This window comes from Microcaecilia unicolor, chromosome 2 (assembly GCF_901765095.1).
Source record: "Microcaecilia unicolor chromosome 2, aMicUni1.1, whole genome shotgun sequence".
In the NCBI taxonomy this organism is placed as follows: domain Eukaryota; kingdom Metazoa; phylum Chordata; class Amphibia; order Gymnophiona; family Siphonopidae; genus Microcaecilia; species Microcaecilia unicolor.
This window is the reverse complement of record NC_044032.1, coordinates 571,112,379-571,131,616: the sequence shown is the minus strand read 5'-3', so window position 1 is coordinate 571,131,616 and position 19,238 is coordinate 571,112,379. Positions and strand designations below refer to the sequence as shown.

The window sequence follows — 19,238 nt, the reverse complement described above, 5'->3', positions numbered from 1 at the left end:
GCAGTTCTTTCACTGTCCCCTGCAAGATGGCTTATTGCTTCTCTGAAAACCCACTACTGCCTGACTGTTCTGTTGCAGTTCTCTATGGAAGAGAACCCAAGGATAGGGAGATGGAGTGCAAGGACTAGAGATGGGAGCTGGAGAGAACATACAGAGAAAGGTGGGATAGTGGGACCAAGAGAAGGCATTAGGGAAATTGAGGGGAGATAAAAGTCTAATAGTTATATAGTAAAGGAAATGTACAGCTGGGAGGTCAGGGAAGGAGGTAAAAGGGAAGTTGGGAGAACAACGGAAAAAAAAGGTGGAAAGAGAAACAATTGAGAGCCAGAAAAGGAGACAAAGAAAAGTGGAAGAATAGGAAATGAATAGGTAAAGGGTGAGAAATAGAAGAGAAAGAGTAGTGAAGAGGAGAGAGACAGCTGAAAAAGAAATGAGATTAATAAATATCTCAGAATTTGGTGAAAGGGAGAAAGATTATGAAAGAAAATAGAAGAGATAATGAAAAAGGAGAATCAGGAAATAAAGTTTAACAGACAAGATGAAAGTAGCGAGAGAAATATTTTACAGTCAGAGAAATAAAAAAGTAAATATAGTATTTAGGTTGAGATTTTTGAGAACATAGGGGGTTGGGGGAGGGTACACAAGCCATCTCAAATTCATGAATTGGGCTAAGCTATCATGAAAGGTTGTGAACTTCTAGGTAATAAAATGCGTTTTAACCCAAATAGACCGACTGCTGGTATGCACTAGTGCCCTCTGGTGGTTTCACACAAACATAACTCACGGCATCTACTTATCAGTAGTCACAATGTTTACAAATTTCTTATTATGTGTAATCACTGTATCAATTAATTGCAGATTTGTGCCACCAATCAGCATTCTAGAGTGAGGATCATTTACAAGTGCTCACAACCCTGTGATCAAACTACATGTATTCTGAAAATATAAAAACATCTGCATATTGTTATAAATCTTTGGACATGGCAGAATGATTTTAAAGGTCAGAATAGCAGTAATGAATACATCTACATTTAAAAATTGTACTCTTCAGCCCTCTTCAAGTTAATCTTTCCAGTCGAGGGGGACACAAGTGTGCTAACTGAAATAACATGCAAAGTTTAGTGAATACATGGTACTACATTTTAAGCCAAAGGAGTGCATAACTGCACATACGTGCATGTTAAAGTGAGACACAAGCAAAATAAATAAATAAATATACACCGCCACCAGAGCATCAATGATCAAGCACATGCAGAAATCACCTCTTGAATTCCTGAGATCAGGAACCGCAAAAGACTCTTTAGTTGGCAGAAAAAAAGAGAGAACAAAAAATTACTTGTAGACTGGCATCAAATCCTGAAGGAATGTAAAGGAAATAAACAGCAATGCATGATTCTACAGATTTCACTTTCCTGAAAGCAAACTACTTTTCTTAAACCACTGCAGACACAAATATCCCGAGAACCTCTGGATGTATCTACTTGTCCTGCTTTAATGCATGCTTACCACACTCAAAAGTTTATTCCCAATTTTAAAATGGGTGCACATCACTTGAATACCATCAGCTGCAAAACACATGGCTTTAAGAGAGGCCACCTGATGCCGCAGGACAGTACACACAACAAGAGCATAAAGACACAACTCCACAAACTGCCACAAATCACAGTACCCAGTATGCACACAAAGCAGCACACACAAACACACATATTTAGACACTTCAGATCGCATTAGGAATGAGCGAGACAGTTTAGACTTCATTGGAGAAACAGGATGAGAAAAGGTGTCAGCTTGGCTCTAATTTTCCACGTTGCCGGTGGCCAATTCATCAAATGTTACAAAATGGTCTACATAGTAAGAAAAGCACCAAGAGCTTTCAAAATCGGGACAAAGTTCCTTTAATCATATGGCTTTGGACATCTATTTCCCAAAATTGACCCGACAGGGTTCGGCGCACAGCGCCTGCGTCAGGGGTCATAGGAGTTGTATCAATTGACTCAATGTGCAATAGCGAAGCTTGCTACCTTGCACATGTATTCAATCAAAAGTGGTCCCTTTATGCTTGAGTCAGTAAGTCAAAAAATGGTCTATGGCACTATCATCAACATATGAATGTCCCACAGTGATGTGCAGTAGATGTCAAGAGCAACTACAGAAGATTTTTTTTTTTGTAAGATAGGACACCATGGGGACCAATGTAATTTCACAAAGGTGTGCTAATGTTCTTTAGCACACGCTGTGTAGACACCCACAATACTCCTATGAGTGCCTACCCAGTTGGCGTGTGCTAAAGAACGCTAGCGTGCCTTTGTAAACAGGGCCCTAAATGTTTACGCAAAATATATGCTGAGATAGTGAGATGCAAACATATGTCAAACATCTCGTTACCTCTCAGCACAGTGAAAAACACATATTAACAGTTACACAACATTAATGCAGACCTATTAATGCACGTATGCTAACGTTTGCACCTTAACATTGACTGTTAGTGAACAGAAACACTGCATTAATGCAGGAAAATAAAACAACATATTAAGGAAACGTATTTTGTGCAATTGTGTTAACATCCACGCTCATGCATGAATGCTAACGTTTGTGTTCACTAACAGTCAATGTTAAGGCGCAAGCACTGCATTAATGCTCCTTAGGGCAATGCCCCCTATATTTGTGATGTGTTGTACAGCACACCCTTATGACAATTCTTTTGTAGTTAGATGAAGGGAAGGAATTTGGGATTTAGCTTACACTTTTTCCAGCTACTAGACAAATCACATTTAGGTACAGTGGCTGTTGGTTTCCTAACCTGGAGGTCTGACAATCTTACAGGTATTTTGACTTATTAAGCTATGGGCACTAGTTAGTTCAGCAGACTCTCACCATCATCCATATTCTTATGATACATTTCAATATGAATTACACGCTATGCCTTTAAATCATGACATATCAGGATAAATATCACATGTCATCATTTTTAATACACTACTGGTATGAGTAAATATGCTGATTTTGTCAGAACACCTGTTATTCTCTTATGCTGTATATGTATTATTTTTTTATTTTTACATTATTTTATGATTCTGTGGGTGTGTAAGTTTTCATTATCTATATTATTGATGTACGACATATTGATGTTTTAGTATTTTACTTATATTTATGTAAGCATATTTTTTGTATTCATACTATTTTATTTTATCATTAGGCTTGATGACCCCTTAGGCAGGCCCATCCACCGAAACACGGCCGTGTCGGGTCCCTTTCTACGACTGCTACAATAAAGGTCCTTGCATATTTTGATACCCTCCTGGTATCTGCCTCACTTTTTTGTTGGGCCTAACAATCTAAGTCAGTACCTGAGGCAATGGAGAATTAAGTGACTTGCTCAAGGTAACAAGGACTCACAGTGGGATTTGAACTGGGTTTCCTTGGTTCTCAGTCTGCTGCTCTAAGCATCAGGCACTTCACTCCAGAGCTAGGCATATGAAAGTTTATTCAGTTATTTATATTGCTGCCTGAGGATGTGCCTGGTTTTCTTCCTTTTTTATTTCCTGAAGTGAATCTAATTCAACTTGGCTATATGCATTCCTTGATCAGGTTTGGCACCACTGTAATTTGGTGTAAGATGTTGATCACAGGTTTCCTGAAGAGGGGATAAGGCTAACTAGGTCTCTGATGCTCATTTGATGAGCCACTACAGCACTACTTACAAAAGTATGTCTCCCACAATAAAAAGCAGTCTCAGTTTGGACTTTTCTGTTGTCCATAAAATGTCTGATCTATGCTTTCTAATACTGTGTGCTATGATTTCTGGTAAAAATCATCTTTAAAAAACAAAACAAAAAAACAACGATTGTATCACAGCACTATAACAATGTATGGGATCTTACTGTCCACAGGCAGCAACTCTTGAATAGATCATTTGGAGAATTGAACTCTGTTGCTATCACACCTTTTGTCATGTAAAACACAAGACTGCTGCATGAAAACCAACCGCCTCTCTCTGATATGAACTGGAAAAAGCGGAGTAAGATGTAACACAGGTTTCTCGAAGTTCAGTCCTTGAGGGCTGCAAGCAGACCAGATTTTCATGATATCTCTAATGAATATGCATAAGAAAGATTTGTATGCCTACTGCATCAATTGTATGCAGATCTCTTTCATGCATATTCATTGGGGATATTGTGAAAACCTGGTCTGCTTGCAGCCTTCAAGGACTGAATCTGGACAAGCCTGAAGTAACATTTCTGATTTTGCCCCAAATCAAGTTGTAACCAAATCTGAATCTCAGTCTCATCCCAGCTGACTGTAGAAACCGTTTGAATAAAGAGCCCCTTCTTAGCTGGCCAGGAAGCCACACTCTACATACATATGAAGTGCAAATGATCATTACATCAAGATATGCAAAATACTTGTATTTATTTATTTTGTGAATTAAGAGCGGTTAGGGAAACAAGCATTTCTCACCTCACGCAGTGGAATGATCTGACTGCCGTCCCCCTGTAGCAAATGACACTGTACAAGGGAGGAAGGTGTAACAGCAAAGTCTAGTGATTGATCAGCCCTGTTGCTTTACAATAGCTTTTGAGAGAGTCATGACCGGCAGAAACATGCACATCTGCACAAATTGCAGGCAACCCACAGTGGCTTTGGACGATCAATGGCTCACCACAACATTCCTGAGATTGGTTATGGATGACCTATGAGTGTACTGTGCAAGCTGCATGTTTTCACAAGATGGCACCTCACAAAAACAAGAAACAAAGAGATTACTTTTGATTGCCAAAGCAAATGAAATGTGTGATACGATAGGAATGTCCCATGTTATGGTATCTCTCCCTCTGTGAGCAGCTCTCTACAATGTTGACATCTATGTGTGCATGTGTGGGCAAACATGATTAGTCAAGTTACTTTGGAAGCTTCTTCTAGGCTCACTGTTAAAGTTAGAGTTTATATGAACTAGAGGACAAAGGAATTTGATGAAAAATATGGGCTCAAGAGTACAATGACCTGTCCAAAGACCAATAACCTTGTATATATCTACTGCCACTAGGCAGCATCATCGAGATAGCACCATCAGAAGAACTTGCAACGTGCATTGCAGGAAGCAGTGGGCCAGTGTTCACATTACACTTCTTGTGAGTAAGCATGGTCAGACCTAACTAGAACTTGAATGAGACACAGCTAGAGATTACCGGGGAATCTAACGATCTGTCCAACAAGCCCAAGTTTACAAATGAAAATCTTGGTCACTCAGCAGATTATGCATAAATTACATATGCTAAAAAGTAATAGTGCATGGTAATTATACTTACAGAAGAATGCATAACAATGTTATCTAACTGCACTAACGTACAAAGTATGGCACAAACATGTTGATTGTTTACCCTCCCCTTCCCCTAACAGTGAATGTAATTTTTAAGCCAAAATTCATAAACCCTTCTCCTCCCACCCAAAACATAAGATGTAAAAATTAAGACATGAAAGATACAGAAACTGGATTAATGTCTAAGAAATTTTGGTTTCAAATTGTCAACTTTTTAAAAACTAATTTAAGCAAGAACACCACTTTTTTCCCCCCTACATTTTACATTTCTGCCTCTATATGGTTGGTTTTGGGGCTTGGTTTGCCTGGTGTTCTCAGAGAATAAAATGACACTGGCCAAAAAAACTAAGTAAGATCACAATTTAACCCATCTCAAAACCTACAATCTATAAGGCAACAAAAACAAAAAACCCTACAGATCAGCAACGTCAGAACAACCCTCTCCACAAACTATTGTGGAAAAAGCTAGGTCTTTAATGCTTTATGGAATTGAGCAGAGTTATCTAGCAACCATATTTTGAGTAGCAATCTATTCCAGAATCTGCGCCACCCTTGAGAATGTCCTAGATCTCCATCAGACACCTATCAACATCTTACAAGATGGAACTTCTAAAAAAAAAGCCTCTAACATCCAATCCTAAATCTTTAACCTCAGAAGACATCTCAAGTGCTCCTCAATACAGTGAAAGTTTCAAAGGGTTAAAAGGAGAATTCCACACTGGCACAATTTCCGTCGTCTTCTTATTAAGTACTAAGCCAATACAAAACAACCAGTGATCAATGGCCTGTAAATATATATTTAATGTCTCCAGCATTTTCTCAGATCTTCCTCCCAAGGGGAAAAATATCTGCATATCATCTATATAAAACAAAACCCTTCCAATGCAACTGAGTACTCAACAATCCCAAAAGGCGTAGAAAAATATTCAACAGAGGGGATAAACAAGACCCAAGAGACAAAGTTACCACAAGAATTTTCCATCACTTCTTTTACTTGTCTGTCCCGCACAAATGTTCTAATCCAATCTGACTATCCCTCCAATGCCAATCTTGATTATAGCACTTTAATAAAATATTATGATCCATTAAATCAAAAGCTTTAAGAGCTTGCAAAAATAAGATTTTGCTGTATATCATAACAGTGCATAACAAATACTTATCATACTGATATCAGTATATATATTCTATTCTACATAACATACATGATTACAATGGCCAAATCCCAAAGACTTTATAGTTTAACAAGTCTTACTATAGGGTGTTTATGTGACAGAAGGAGGAAATCAAATCAATTTTTCCAGACTTATATACTATGTTCAAACTGCTGCATTGTCAGTCTGCACCTTAAAGTGTCAGAATAACAGCTCCAACAGAAGCCTTCAACAGGTTTTTTCTTGACCTGGTAACAAACTCATAAGCATAGGACAACATAATGTCATGATGTTATGGGAAAAAAAATCAGCAGAAATGCTGGGAATGGCTATATCCTTATATAACATACAGTGAGGCGGTGGTTAAACACACAGTTTATGTGTGTATCTATCTATCTATCTATCTATATATAGATAGAGAACATGTAACATACACACATGCAAATACATTAATGTTCCAACTAATAAAGCAACTAGCATTTTAGTTTCTGTGAATGTATATTATATTGATTATGCAACAATAAAGCTATGCTCCTGCAGCGTTATGTGTACATATAGGTAAGCAATGAAAACACACATATCTACCTTCTTTGACCACCAAGTCAACACCAGGATTGACAAGGTGTATTACAGTCACTATGGAGGCTTGCAGAGAGGAAAGCGGGAAGGAGCAAATTAAAAGAAACCTTAAGTTAATACCAGTTTTCAACAGTGTGTGTTATATTTACAACATAACATGTCATACTACAGGGAAAGACCCCGTTCCAGTTAAAGAGTACATTTGCAGTCATTTAATCAACTATATTCAAATGGAGATTTAATTCAGTTCAGCCTAGTCTATGACACATACAGTAAGTGACATTACCTTCCACACAGTTATGCCCACTTCAGTCTCCCTGGCTTGCTTTCAGAGGCTGGAAATCCACAGAAGCCTGATCATAAGCAGAAACCAGTAGCCAGAGCAGTCTGGCACCAATGCGCACCTGGTGGGTTTTAATGCTAGGCACTGCCAACTGGGTTCCCGCCAGCCCAGCTGCTTCTAATTCTTCATTATGGTACTTATTAAATTTGTGCTTCAGGTAGGACATTTTGTTATTTGTTAGGTGAAAAATTAAAGAGAGGCTCTAGACAGAAGCAAATGCTAGAAAACCGGACTGGTTATTTCCAACTGCTAAGTCAAGTGCAGTTTTGGTGATGACGGACTGTAGGAACAACAACATCTGGAAATTTCCATGCACTTGGTAGGAAGGGAAGGGGATCTGATATACCGCCTTTCTGTGGTTACAATCAAAGCGGTTTACATCATTACATACAGGTATTTATTTTGTACCTGGGGCAATGGAAGGTTAAATGACTTGCCCAGAGTCACAAGGATCCTGGGAATCGAACCCAGTTCCCCAGGATCAAAGTCCGCTGCACTAACCACTAGGCTACTCATATGCTCCGTCCTCTTTAATGTAGACCTTGTAATTCAAAATCTTAACTGTTTCAGTTTACTGTAACTTAGCAGTGAATATAGTCATTCTCGGGAAGAAGAAAGTAGAGAATACCGCAAATAGAACAACCTGTCCCTGCCCTGTCAACTTGAGAGTGGGGGGGGGGGGGGGGGGGGGGGGAGAGGAGGAAGGGAAAATGTTCAATGTAGATCTAGCATATTACTGATCACTCAAGAAAGCTAAGTTGAGGGATTAATTCTATATATCATAGCAGGCAATCTTTAATTCTTCCCTGCCCTCACCCTCAACAGGGCTATTAAGGAGGTGAGTCCCTAACATATATTTAGAATTAACCTGCATGCTTTTCTCCACCTTCAATTGTGCGCATTAGACATTCTTGTCATCTATTCAAATATCACAGTGTCTGCTCATTATCGCCTAGATCCATTCAATACACACTGCAGATGTTACAGTTTTATAAAAGATGCCTCTGACACACAACTATCACCTATTACTAAACGCTGCTAATTTATTACTTATATTTCACAAAACATTTCCAAACCTTGCGTAGGAATGCACAGCCAAATAACAAAAAACAGAGTTATCACAACATTAAAAATATATTACTGTAAAGACAACACTAGGAAAGAGACACATATGTACACAATGCATTTCTTTGTTATTTTATTGAATTATAAAGGTAGTTAAACATTAACAGCAAATAATGAAAATTCTCTAGTCCGCTTATTGAAATGAGCTGTGATATTGCTCAGGGGCAGTAAAGGAAGCTATACATGAAACCTTAAGTAATACAAAAGGACATGAAACTATAAACAGTTTCCGGGTGAGGTTTGCTTCTGATATGAAATTTTCCTGCAATTCCCTTCACAGTCCCACTTGTGCAAACTGCTGGGCATAATGAGTCCACTTCAAACCTATTGAGTCTATCCATTTTTGTCCACTACCCTCTCCTGAAGCTGGACACACATTAAATCCTAGAGCTTCACATAGGAAACCTCTTCTTGAGAGTGCATAAAGACATTTCTTTTCTCATTCCTATGCTTGAATACTCCACTTAGTGATACCAGGAGGAGGAGGAGGGTAACAAGGCAAGGCAGGGTGTACAGGTAGGAGCTCAGGCTTAAGGAGGGGTTTCTTGTCAAGAGATCGACCAATTGTGTGCAAAAGAGGCCAAAATCATGTTGGTTTGCAGAAAGTCATAGTAATTTTGAAAATTGTTCCTTATGAATATATTAACTTAAAATACAAGCTTGTCATTATTTAAAATAGTAGCACACCTAAAATTAACATTTAGAGGTGAATGTGGAATTTACTATGCTGAAGTGCTACTATACTGCTTAATCATATTAATTTATATGACTGAACACTGTCAATAGGCCTTTTTTTCCCCTTTCAGTTGGAGGCATTATTCTACCCTTTGACCACTAATTACGAAGACACATACACATATGGTGACGGAACCCACGAGGGAGGGAGCAACGCTGGATCTGGTGCTCACAAATGGGGATAGTGTGCCAAATGTCCGAGTGACCATCAAACAGTTTGGTTTGATATGACAGCTGAAGTGGAGTGCGGCCACTCAAAACTCTAAGTCCTGGATTTCAAGCATGCTGAGGAAGGAGCTGATGGGCTAGGAGGACATACAAGAAGTGGAAGAACAGTGGTCCAGGCTGAAAGAAGCTATAAATATGGCCGCAAACCATTATGTAAGAAGAGTAAATAAAAGAAAAAGGAAACCGATATGGTTCTCCAAGCTAGTGGCCGAGAAAACAATTGCTAAAGAGTTAGCGTTCCTGAAATACAAAAAAACTCAAGAAGAGTAACAAGGAGAGGAATACCGGATGAAACTAAAAGAAGCCAAGAGAGAGATACGTCTGGCGAAAGCGCAAGCGGAAGAACAAATAGCTAGAAATGTAAGGAAGGGTGACAAAAATTTCTTCAGGTAATTAGTGAAAGGAGGAAGACTAAAAAGGGAATTGTGAGACTGAAAGATGCTGCAAACCGTTATGTAGATAATGAAGAAAAAGCAAATTTGCTAAACAAATACTTTTGTTCTGTTTTCACAGAAGAAAATCCTGGAGAAGGACCGCGATTGACTGGCAAAAGTACTAATGAGAATGGAGTGGATAGAGCACCATTCACGGAAGAGCGTGTGTATGAACAACTTGAAAATCTAAAGGTGGACAAAGCTGTGGGACCGGTTGGGATCCACCCCAGGATATTGAGGGAGCTCAGAGAGGTTCTGGCGGGTCCTCTTAAAAGATTTGTTTAATAAATCCTTGGAGACGGGAGAGGTCCGTGGGATTGGAGAACGGCGGATGTGGTCCCTCTTCACAAAAGTGGTGATAGGGAAGAAGCTGGAAACTACAGGCTGGTAAGTCTCACTGAAGGAAAGGATAGTGAATTTCCTGGAAGCCAATAAGTTGCAAGATCCGAGACAACATGGTTTTACCAAAGGTAAATCATGCCAAACGAATCTCATTGAATTCTTTGACTGGGTGACCGGAGAATTGAATCGCGGACGTGCTATAGACGTAATCTACTCAGATTTCAGCAAAGCTTTTGACACGGTTCCCCACAGGAGGCTCTTGAATAAACTTGACAGGCTGAAGATAGGACCCGACATTTATTTTTATTTATTTTATTTTTGTTACATTTGTACCCCGTGCTTTCCCACTCATGGCAGGCTCAATGTGGCAGGCAATGGAGGGTTAAGTGACTTGCCCAGAGTCATAAGGAGCTGCCTGTGCTGGGAATCGAACTCAGCTGCTCAGTTCCCCAGGACCAAAGTCCACCACCCTAACCACTAGGCCACTCCTCCACTCAACATGGTGAATTGGATTAGGAACTGGTTGACGGACAGATGCCAGAGGGTGGTGGTTAATGGAATTCGCTCGGATGAGGGAAAGGTGAGTAGTGGAATGCCTCAGGGATCGGTGCTGGGGCCGATTCTGTTCAATATGTTTGTGAGTGGCATTGCTCAAGGGTTAGAAGGTGAAGGTAAAGTTTGCCTTTTTGCGGATAATACTAAGACTCATAACAGAGTGGACACCCGGGAGGGAGTGGAAAACATGAAAAAGGATCTCCAGAAGCTAGAAGAATGGTCTAAGGTTTGGCAATTAAAATTCAATGCAAAGAAATGCAAAATGATGCACTTAGGGAGTATGTGTTAGGCGGAGAGAGTCTGATATGGATGGACGGGGAGAGGGATCTTGGGGTGATAGTATCTGAGGATCTGAAGGCGACGAAACAGTGTGACAAGGAGGTGGCCATAGCTAGAAGGTTGCTAGGCTGTATAGAGAGAGGTGTGACCTGCAGAAGAAAAGAGGTTTTAATGCCCTTACAAGTTGTTGGTGAGGCCCCACCTGGAGTATTGTGTTCCGTTTTGGAGGCCGTATCTTGCTAAGGATGTAAAAAGAATTAAAGCGGTGCAAAGAAAGCTACAAGAATGGTATGGGATTTGCGTTACAAGACTTATGAGGAGAGACTTGCTGACCTGAACATGTATACCCTGGAGGAAAGGAGAAACAGGGGTGATATGATACAGACGTTCAAATATTTGAAAGGTATTAATCCGCAAACAAACCTTTTCCGTAGATGGGAAGGCGGTAGAACTAGAGGACATGAAATGAGATTGAAGGGGGGCAGACTCAAGAAAAATGTCAGGAAGTATTTTTTCATGGAGAGAGTGGTGGATACTTGGAATGCCCTCCCGTGGGAGGTGGTGGAGATGAAAACGGTAACGGAATTCAAAAATGCATGGGATAAACAAAGGAATCCTGTTCGGAAGGAATGGATCATCAGAAGCTTAGCGGAGATTGGGTGGCAAAGCCGGTGGTGGGAGGCGGGGCCAGTGGTTGGGAGGCGGGGCTAGTGCTGGGCAGACTTCTACGGTCTGTGCCCTGAAAATGGCAGATACAAATCAAGGTCAGGTATACACAAAAAGTAGCACATTTGAGTTTATCTTGTTGGGCAGACTGGATGGACCGTGCAGGTTTTTCTCTGCTGTCATCTACTATGTTACTATGTAAGTACTATGTTACATTTATACACCCCCTCATGTCCAATGACCAAATCTGTGACTCTGGGGCATTGTAGATGTTAGCATGTGCAATATGATGTTACAAATCCAGGATTTTGTCATTCCATCTACTGTATTGACTGTGGCCACCGATGGTGGTTCTGATCACGTAGTGTATGTGGGGAAGACTGGATTGAGCGCACAAATCATGTGTTTATAGAAAGAAACCAGGAGCACCGCTAGTTTCACATTACATTGCATGTAATCATGGCTTTAATAGTTTCAAGTGTTTTGTTATTGAACAAGTTACCATGAACTGATGGGGAGGTAACAAGGACAGATTAAATCAGCGTGAACAGTGGTGGATTTCTGAATTGAAATTGACGGAACCTGGTCGTCGGAATATTGAATGACCTGCCTTCTTTTGATTAATTGATGTCCGTTTTTGATCTATCGACATCCCTTTTCATTCATCAGTGCCCCTCTGTGGTTGGTTGTTTTTTTGAGCCATCATGTGCCAAAGGTCCATGTCTGTTTTAAATATATATGTACTAGTAAAAAATGCCTGTTTCAAAAGGGAAGGAAACGGGCAAGTCCTGTGCTGGCCTTCCCGGCGTCGCTTCTTCAATGATTTTGTGTTCAAGTTCCTCTGCGTGTGTCTGACATCTCCACCCCCCCCCCCCCCACTCCCCCAGTACCTTTAAATCCTTTGTCTTCACCAGTAGCAAGCAGCAACTCATTCACCTTGCTCATGCTGGCTCCAAGCCTTCCCTCTGATGTAACTTCCTGGTCATGCAAACAGGAAGTTGCATCAGAGGGAAGGCTTGGGCTGGCGCTATCAGGGGGAATATGTTGCTGCCAGCAAAGAACTAAAGGATTTAAAGGTACTGGGGGGGGGGGGGGGGGGGGAACAGGCTGGGACTGGCGTTAAGTGACCTCCAAATCTCCTGGAGGGAAAGATGCTGGGATTTTTCAGCTGGTGGGCCTTAGGGATCCCCACCAGCCACATCGCTTCTGTGCTGCTGTTGGGTGGACCTGTGTCACCCATGGCTATGTCACTGTTCAATTCATACAACCCATATAGGCAAATGTTTTCTCACAAGGTTTTGACTGTCCCAACACTACACATAGTTAACCTGTGGCAAGTTAGATAGAATATGGAATGACCAGTGAAAATGCTACTGTACATAAAATGAACACTGCTTCCATAATTCTCTATGAGGAAGACCAAATATGGAGAGAAACAAGTGGATTAATAAGAACAGTGAGCAGAATTGTGTAGTACATACCATTATCATCACATGATTCTGACTGGAAGGAACTAAGGGACTGGACCTCAGATATACTTTCTCGAGGGTTGTACAGGTGAGAGGTCTTCTCTTCCAGAGACTTCCTGGACAGGCAGGGATCGAGATCTACAACTTTAGCTGCAAGCAAAAATAAATTTAAAGATAGTAAAAAAACTAATTCTTCAACAAAATAACACAAAAACACAGCAATAACTAGGGACATGCTACTTTATCTGCAGTGGAAGTACAAGATGAAACAAGGTTTCTACCTGGATCACCTCCATAGATTTTCCTATGATCCAGCTAAATCGACATTTCTTCAATTTAAATTCTCATTGACTTTGACAAGTTGGACAACTGCAATGCTTTTAATGAAAAAGCTGATCTAATGACAGCCATTGTTTGGGGCTCACGCAATCATCCACGGATCTCATATTTTTCTTTTTGTTTAACATAAGTACATCTCTAATAATTGGAATTTGGATGTGTATGGTGTCTTTCATCCAAAACTGGGTTCAACAATTGTAACAGACAAGCATTTCAGAAGATGGATGCATCCACCTCTGAAGCAAAGCTTAAGAGAGCTTGTTTGCTTCCCAGATATTATGAATGCTTCCCAATAGGCGAGATAAGAGGGAACAATGCTATTACAGAGATCTCTCAACACCTGTGAAAACTTTTGGGATAACCCTCGTCCCTCTAACTAATCAAACTATGCAATACTTTGAATATAAAAAATTCTGTGGGCCACTACCAGTTTGCTGTAGAGGCTGTTTTACAGCAAGTTACTGTTTTTACGCAGCACTTTTGTTTAAGAGACTTCACATAGAAATTATACAATCAATCTAGCTCAGGTCTTCTGATCATTGGGTTGGCCTGGATTGGTGATGATGAGAAAGGAGTGTTTGAAGTCTCTGCAGGTGAAGGAGCGAGTCACCAGTCAGTTGTGATACCTAGAGAGAAGATTAAAGACCCAGAAGAGCAAGGTTCTGAAGAACTACTCCTAGTAAGGGTTCTCATTTAAATAACTGGACCTGATCAAGTTGGAAGGTCTGGTAGCATTATGACTGGAACAAATCGATAAGTACAATTTTGAAAAGTGTGATCAAGGAAATTGACTGGCAAGAAATTGATATTTTGGTACTTTATCATTTCTAAGCACATTTTCACATTCGGTTTGATAATAAAATAAGAATAAATAATAATAAAGGGATATTTTAAGTATTTAAATTGAATGATATACTGGAATAAAATCTTTAAAAAAAAAAAAAAAAGTTGGAAGAGGACATAAAATTGGAAAAAGTTCCCAGGAAGCTGTGAATGGAGGCTCTTGCCTCTGACGGAGCAAAACAAAGAAAGAAGGGGAAACTCAAACAAAACCTTGTGTCTCTGGAACCACATTGATGGCTCAGAGGCAATGCTGTGCAGCAAACCTAGAGTTAACTTCTGAGCTCTGGTTTTGCTCCTCAGGCAGTGAGGAATAACTGCAGATGCAGCATTCATGGCACGGAGCTGGTGTGTGCGCCAGCCAGATGCGATGGCAACTACTTGCTCACCACTCGTATCTCTCAGCCAAAGGACTGCTGTCACACTGGATAGTCCAGATGGGAAGCAGCTAAAAATGAAAACCCTTGGTTAGCTGCATATAAAGGGCCATTGCTCTCCAGCCTCAACAGAAATAAATTCTAATTGTGCTGGATGAGGTGGCAGAAATAGCCAGGCCAAAAAGCTTACAATGCCTAACAGTGGGAAAAGGCAGCCAGTTTGACTCTTATCTGGCTGTGGGTGGACGAGTGGATATAACCCAGTCCCACTGCTGGGCATAAAATGGATGTGCTCAGCAGCTGTGACATATGATTTTTGAACTAGTTTTAGCAACAAAATACATTACTTTTTAAAGTAAGAGTCCAGCCCACAAGGCGCCTCAGTGCTAGAACTGTCCTGTCAGTGGGCATTAACGTTGCCTTTTAAAGTAAACATGTCATTTTTTTCCCTTGAGATATTTTAAGGAAACAGTCCTTTGTGGTTCCTGCTCTAACATCCTTATGCTTATCCCTCCTATGCAGTGGAGGTTTTAATTTTGAGCACACAATTAGCATGAGAGAACAAGAGAGAGAGGCTGAAGACTCACTAGTCATCCTCAACTCTCCTTAAAATCAAACTAAAGTCCTGTTTCAGTTTATGTGCATTTTATTCCCTCCAATGACAAGTGCTTTAGTCTTATATTATAGCAGGGGTTATCCTCCCATCTGCTTCACAATCTGAATAGGAGGTACTTCTGTCCAAAGTCAGTCCAGTAAAACGTGATGTAGAATTTCAGTCTCAGGGAAGGGAGTAGGGGAGAACCAATTCAATTCCCATGAACTACAGAGGTGCATAAGCATACATAAATTTGGTATTTATTAATAGACCAAAAAAACAATAATAATAAAAAATTTTCTAAAACCAATAAAATACAAAAACAGATTGCCTGATTCAATTACATACAGAAAAAAGTTAGCAATACACATAAAAATGTTGCCCAGACTTGACACAGATCTGTGTTTCGGTGATAAACGCCTGCCTCAGGAGTCACAAGATCTAGCCAAGGCTGTGTCTGCCTTGTGTACAGGCAAATATTGTCAATGAATCAGCATCCGTTGAGCAAAAAAGGCACAAGATGCAATCATTTCACAAACAGTGTTTTGGGGTGGGGGAGAAGAAATGCTGGCTGGTGGTGATGGGGTTATGGGAAGGGGAATGCTGGCTATCTGAGGAGAGGGGGTACTGGGAGAAGACTTCAGAGTTGTCCGCAGGGGTGGGGAGGCATGGCTTCAGATACCCTTAGGCCAGACCTGGAACAAATCCTAATAAAACAAAATCCCTTAAACACACCACATTTACCAGCCTATGGCACCCCTGCAGTTTAACATGAAATAAAAGATAAGCAGAGACAGCAGATGCAAGGGTCACAGAAATTAAACAACCTATTATAGAGTGCAGACACAAATTATTTACAGGTGTAAATGTACAAATGTCATTTTAACTAGAACATACAAAACCAAAATACAGTTGCTTACCATCATACTCGTAATCCCAGCTAGGTTTTCGGATGGAGTCACAGTCCGAAGGAGAATTAGATGGAGGTGGAGGAGGCAAGTTAGGAGCTACGCTGCAAACAGCCACAGCCTTTCGGTGTCCATGCACAGAATCTGGGTTAAAGGTGCTGAATTCGGGGTGCTCTGGGATAGTAGACCCCTCAAAGGAATTTCGGTCCAGGTTGTTTCTTGAATCACTTGGAATGCTAGGAGTGTAGGAAATGGGACGAACCGGCACCTGTGGTGGGATTTCTGAATAAACATTTTTATTCAATTTTGCATCGAAATATGGCCTGGGTAGAAACGCTGTAGTTGTTCCCGGGTGTTTATTTTCAGGTTCTGGCTGCTGCTGTTTCTTCTTCTTCTTTCTTCTCATCAGTTTGCGGTACACCACAAAAACCACAACTAGAAAGAAGATCCCTGCTATAAACACAATGATGCCAATCACTTCAGCGAGGCCGATGTTCCAAGATGTCGAAACGTATTTGTTGAGAGAAACTTCTGCACAGTATTTTCCTCCAAACCCCTGGGTGCAGTTGCAGTGATAGGAGCCATACGTGTTCTCACAAAGGGCACCGTTAAGGCATGGGCTCTCCACACATTCATCGACGTCGCTCAGACATCTAACAGAAGGTAAGCAGAGAAAAAGGTCATCAGCTGCTTTCTGTTTTACTCACAGCAAACTCTAGACATCCAAGAGCAAACCAGAAACCAACCTGTCGCCGCGGAAACCTGTCTCGCATTCACAGACAGGGCCATCCAAGCTGTCAATGCACTTGCCACTGTTCTGGCAAGGGTTGTCTTTACAGTATGGGCCCAACTGACATCTGGAATAAGGAACACACAATTAGGCTAAGTTCAGTAATTTGTTTAATTAAAAACAAAGATAGAAAAGGGTTCTATCCATGAAAGCAGTACATTAAGATACTTTAGAAGCATTATTTGTCTTTAGATGTGCATAAAATACACCTAGTTGTATATATCACATAGACATATGTGCATCTTGTTATGGGGGTATGGTCAGGGTGCTTTGGATGGGGAATGTTTATGTCTAAACAGATTGATTTTCAGATGTACACTTGCAACCAGGGACATCTAGGTTTCAGAAAAATGCTCATATTGGACAGTAATCCACTAGAGGGATTAGGGGAGGTCACCCTTTAATCTCTTAATGGTTTATGTTCGCTCTCCCCCCCCCCCCCCCCCCCCCCCCCCCAAACCAAAAAAAAGTGAAACTAGCAAGGGATCCTGGGCTCTGGGACAGCATTGGGAAAATACACGAGTATGTTTCTAAAATGGCTGACAACGGGTATGTTTTCGCACATACAGGTGTATGTTGCTATTATTGAACACACGTGTATGTGCCCGTTTTAACTCCATTGATATTTTATAGTTCTAAAACGGATTCTTCTGAAGCATATAACCTGTACATAATTATTGTTCCTCAATGTATTTTAGAACCAGGGGCGTAGCTACGTGGGGCCACGGGGGCCTGGGCCCCCCTGCCGACGACCCTCTCGACCCCCCTCCCGCCGTCAACCCGCCGTCGCCTACCTTTGCTGGCAGGGGGCCCCAACCCCCACCAGCTGAGGCCCTCTCCTTCCTTTGTTCTGTTTCTGAGTCTGACGTCCTGTACGTACAATGTGCAGGATGTCCGACTCAGAAACAGAACGAAGGAAGAAGAGGACCTTGGCTGGCGGGAGTCAGACTCAGAAACACAACAAAAGAAGAAGAGGACCTCGGCTGGCAGGGGTCAGACTCAGAAACAGAACGAAGGAAGAAGAGGACCTCGGCTGGCGGGGGTTGGGGTCCCCCCCAGCAAAGGTAGGCGACGGCGGGGAAGGGTTGGCAGCAGGAGGGGGGGGTCGAGAGGGTCGTCAGCGGGGGGGGGGGGGGGGGGGGGGGGGGGGTCGGCAATGGCGGTTCCACTGCTGGTTCCACTGACCGGTTCCACTGCTGGTTGCAATGGCCACTAAAGCTACTACTACTAATCGTTTCTAAAGCGCTACTAGACAAATTAAACGTTACTCAATACAATACTATTATGACGACTGAATCCCTGATTGCCTTGATTTTAATATTATTCTTTTTCTCGGAAAAACTAAAAAGGAATCCATGGATTCAAATGAATGAACAGAATAATAAAACCACTGCCTGTGGGTTATCACACTTTATAGATCTACTTTGATAACTTGTGGGTTTTAACACAAAGGGCAGTTTACCATGCCATGCTCCTCATACTGCCTGCATATTAGCAGCACTGGAACTCTCCCCCCAGTTCAGCTTCATTTACAATCTCCTTTCCCAAATTAAATTATACCAGGCAGCATACTCACCTCTCCTGTCCTCCCTCGTCGCCCCTCCCCCCCAAAAAAAATCCCTTCTTTCTCTCCATATCTTTCTGGACGCGTCAACTAAATGTTGTTCTGTAAACCACCTAGCAGCATCTTGGTGTGATCAGCAGTTTATCAAGACTTTTATAATTAAAATAAAATAAAATACCTACGAACTTTGCATTCTCCAGAGTAGCCCCCCCCCATATTCTAGAATGCACTCCCTGAAAGGGGTCACTCAACGCAAGACTTTCTCTATTTCAGGAAGCAGGTAAAAGCTTAGCTCTTCTCCTAAGCCTTTAACAGAAGAGGCGACTAACTTGCTAGTCACACACAGAGGACTAGATTCTATATATCACGCCTAAAAATTTGATGCCGAAAGGAAATTCACTTAGATGTATTCTACAAAGTATGCTTTAATTTTGGCGTACTTTATAGAATAAGCCTACATTTCCACGCGGTTCATAGAATACCTGGGGCATAGCCAGACTTTGGCGGGAGGGGGGTCCAGAGCCTGAGGTGAGGGGGCACATTTTAGCCCTCCCCCCGGCGCCGCCAGCCCCCGCCGCCACTGCCGACGACCCTCTCAACCC

General features: G+C 41.4%; 1 protein-coding gene across 3 annotated transcripts in view; it reads right to left on the bottom strand.

Moving 5' to 3' along the window:
* The window catches only part of FAT1 (FAT atypical cadherin 1), a 332,072-nt gene that overhangs the window by 4,223 nt on the left and 308,611 nt on the right, over positions 1–19,238 (bottom strand). For 2 of the 3 annotated variants that reach the window (XM_030191474.1, XM_030191475.1), the window contains exons 24-27: positions 17,029–17,139; positions 16,295–16,935; positions 13,236–13,373; positions 1,263–1,298 (exon numbers count right to left, since the gene is read on the bottom strand). In XM_030191474.1, coding sequence (XP_030047334.1) covers positions 1,263–1,298; positions 13,236–13,373; positions 16,295–16,935; positions 17,029–17,139 — 926 coding nt within the window. The remainder of the gene's footprint in view (positions 1–1,262; positions 1,299–13,235; positions 13,374–16,294; positions 16,936–17,028; positions 17,140–19,238) is intronic. The other variant, XM_030191476.1, reaches the window with a different exon arrangement.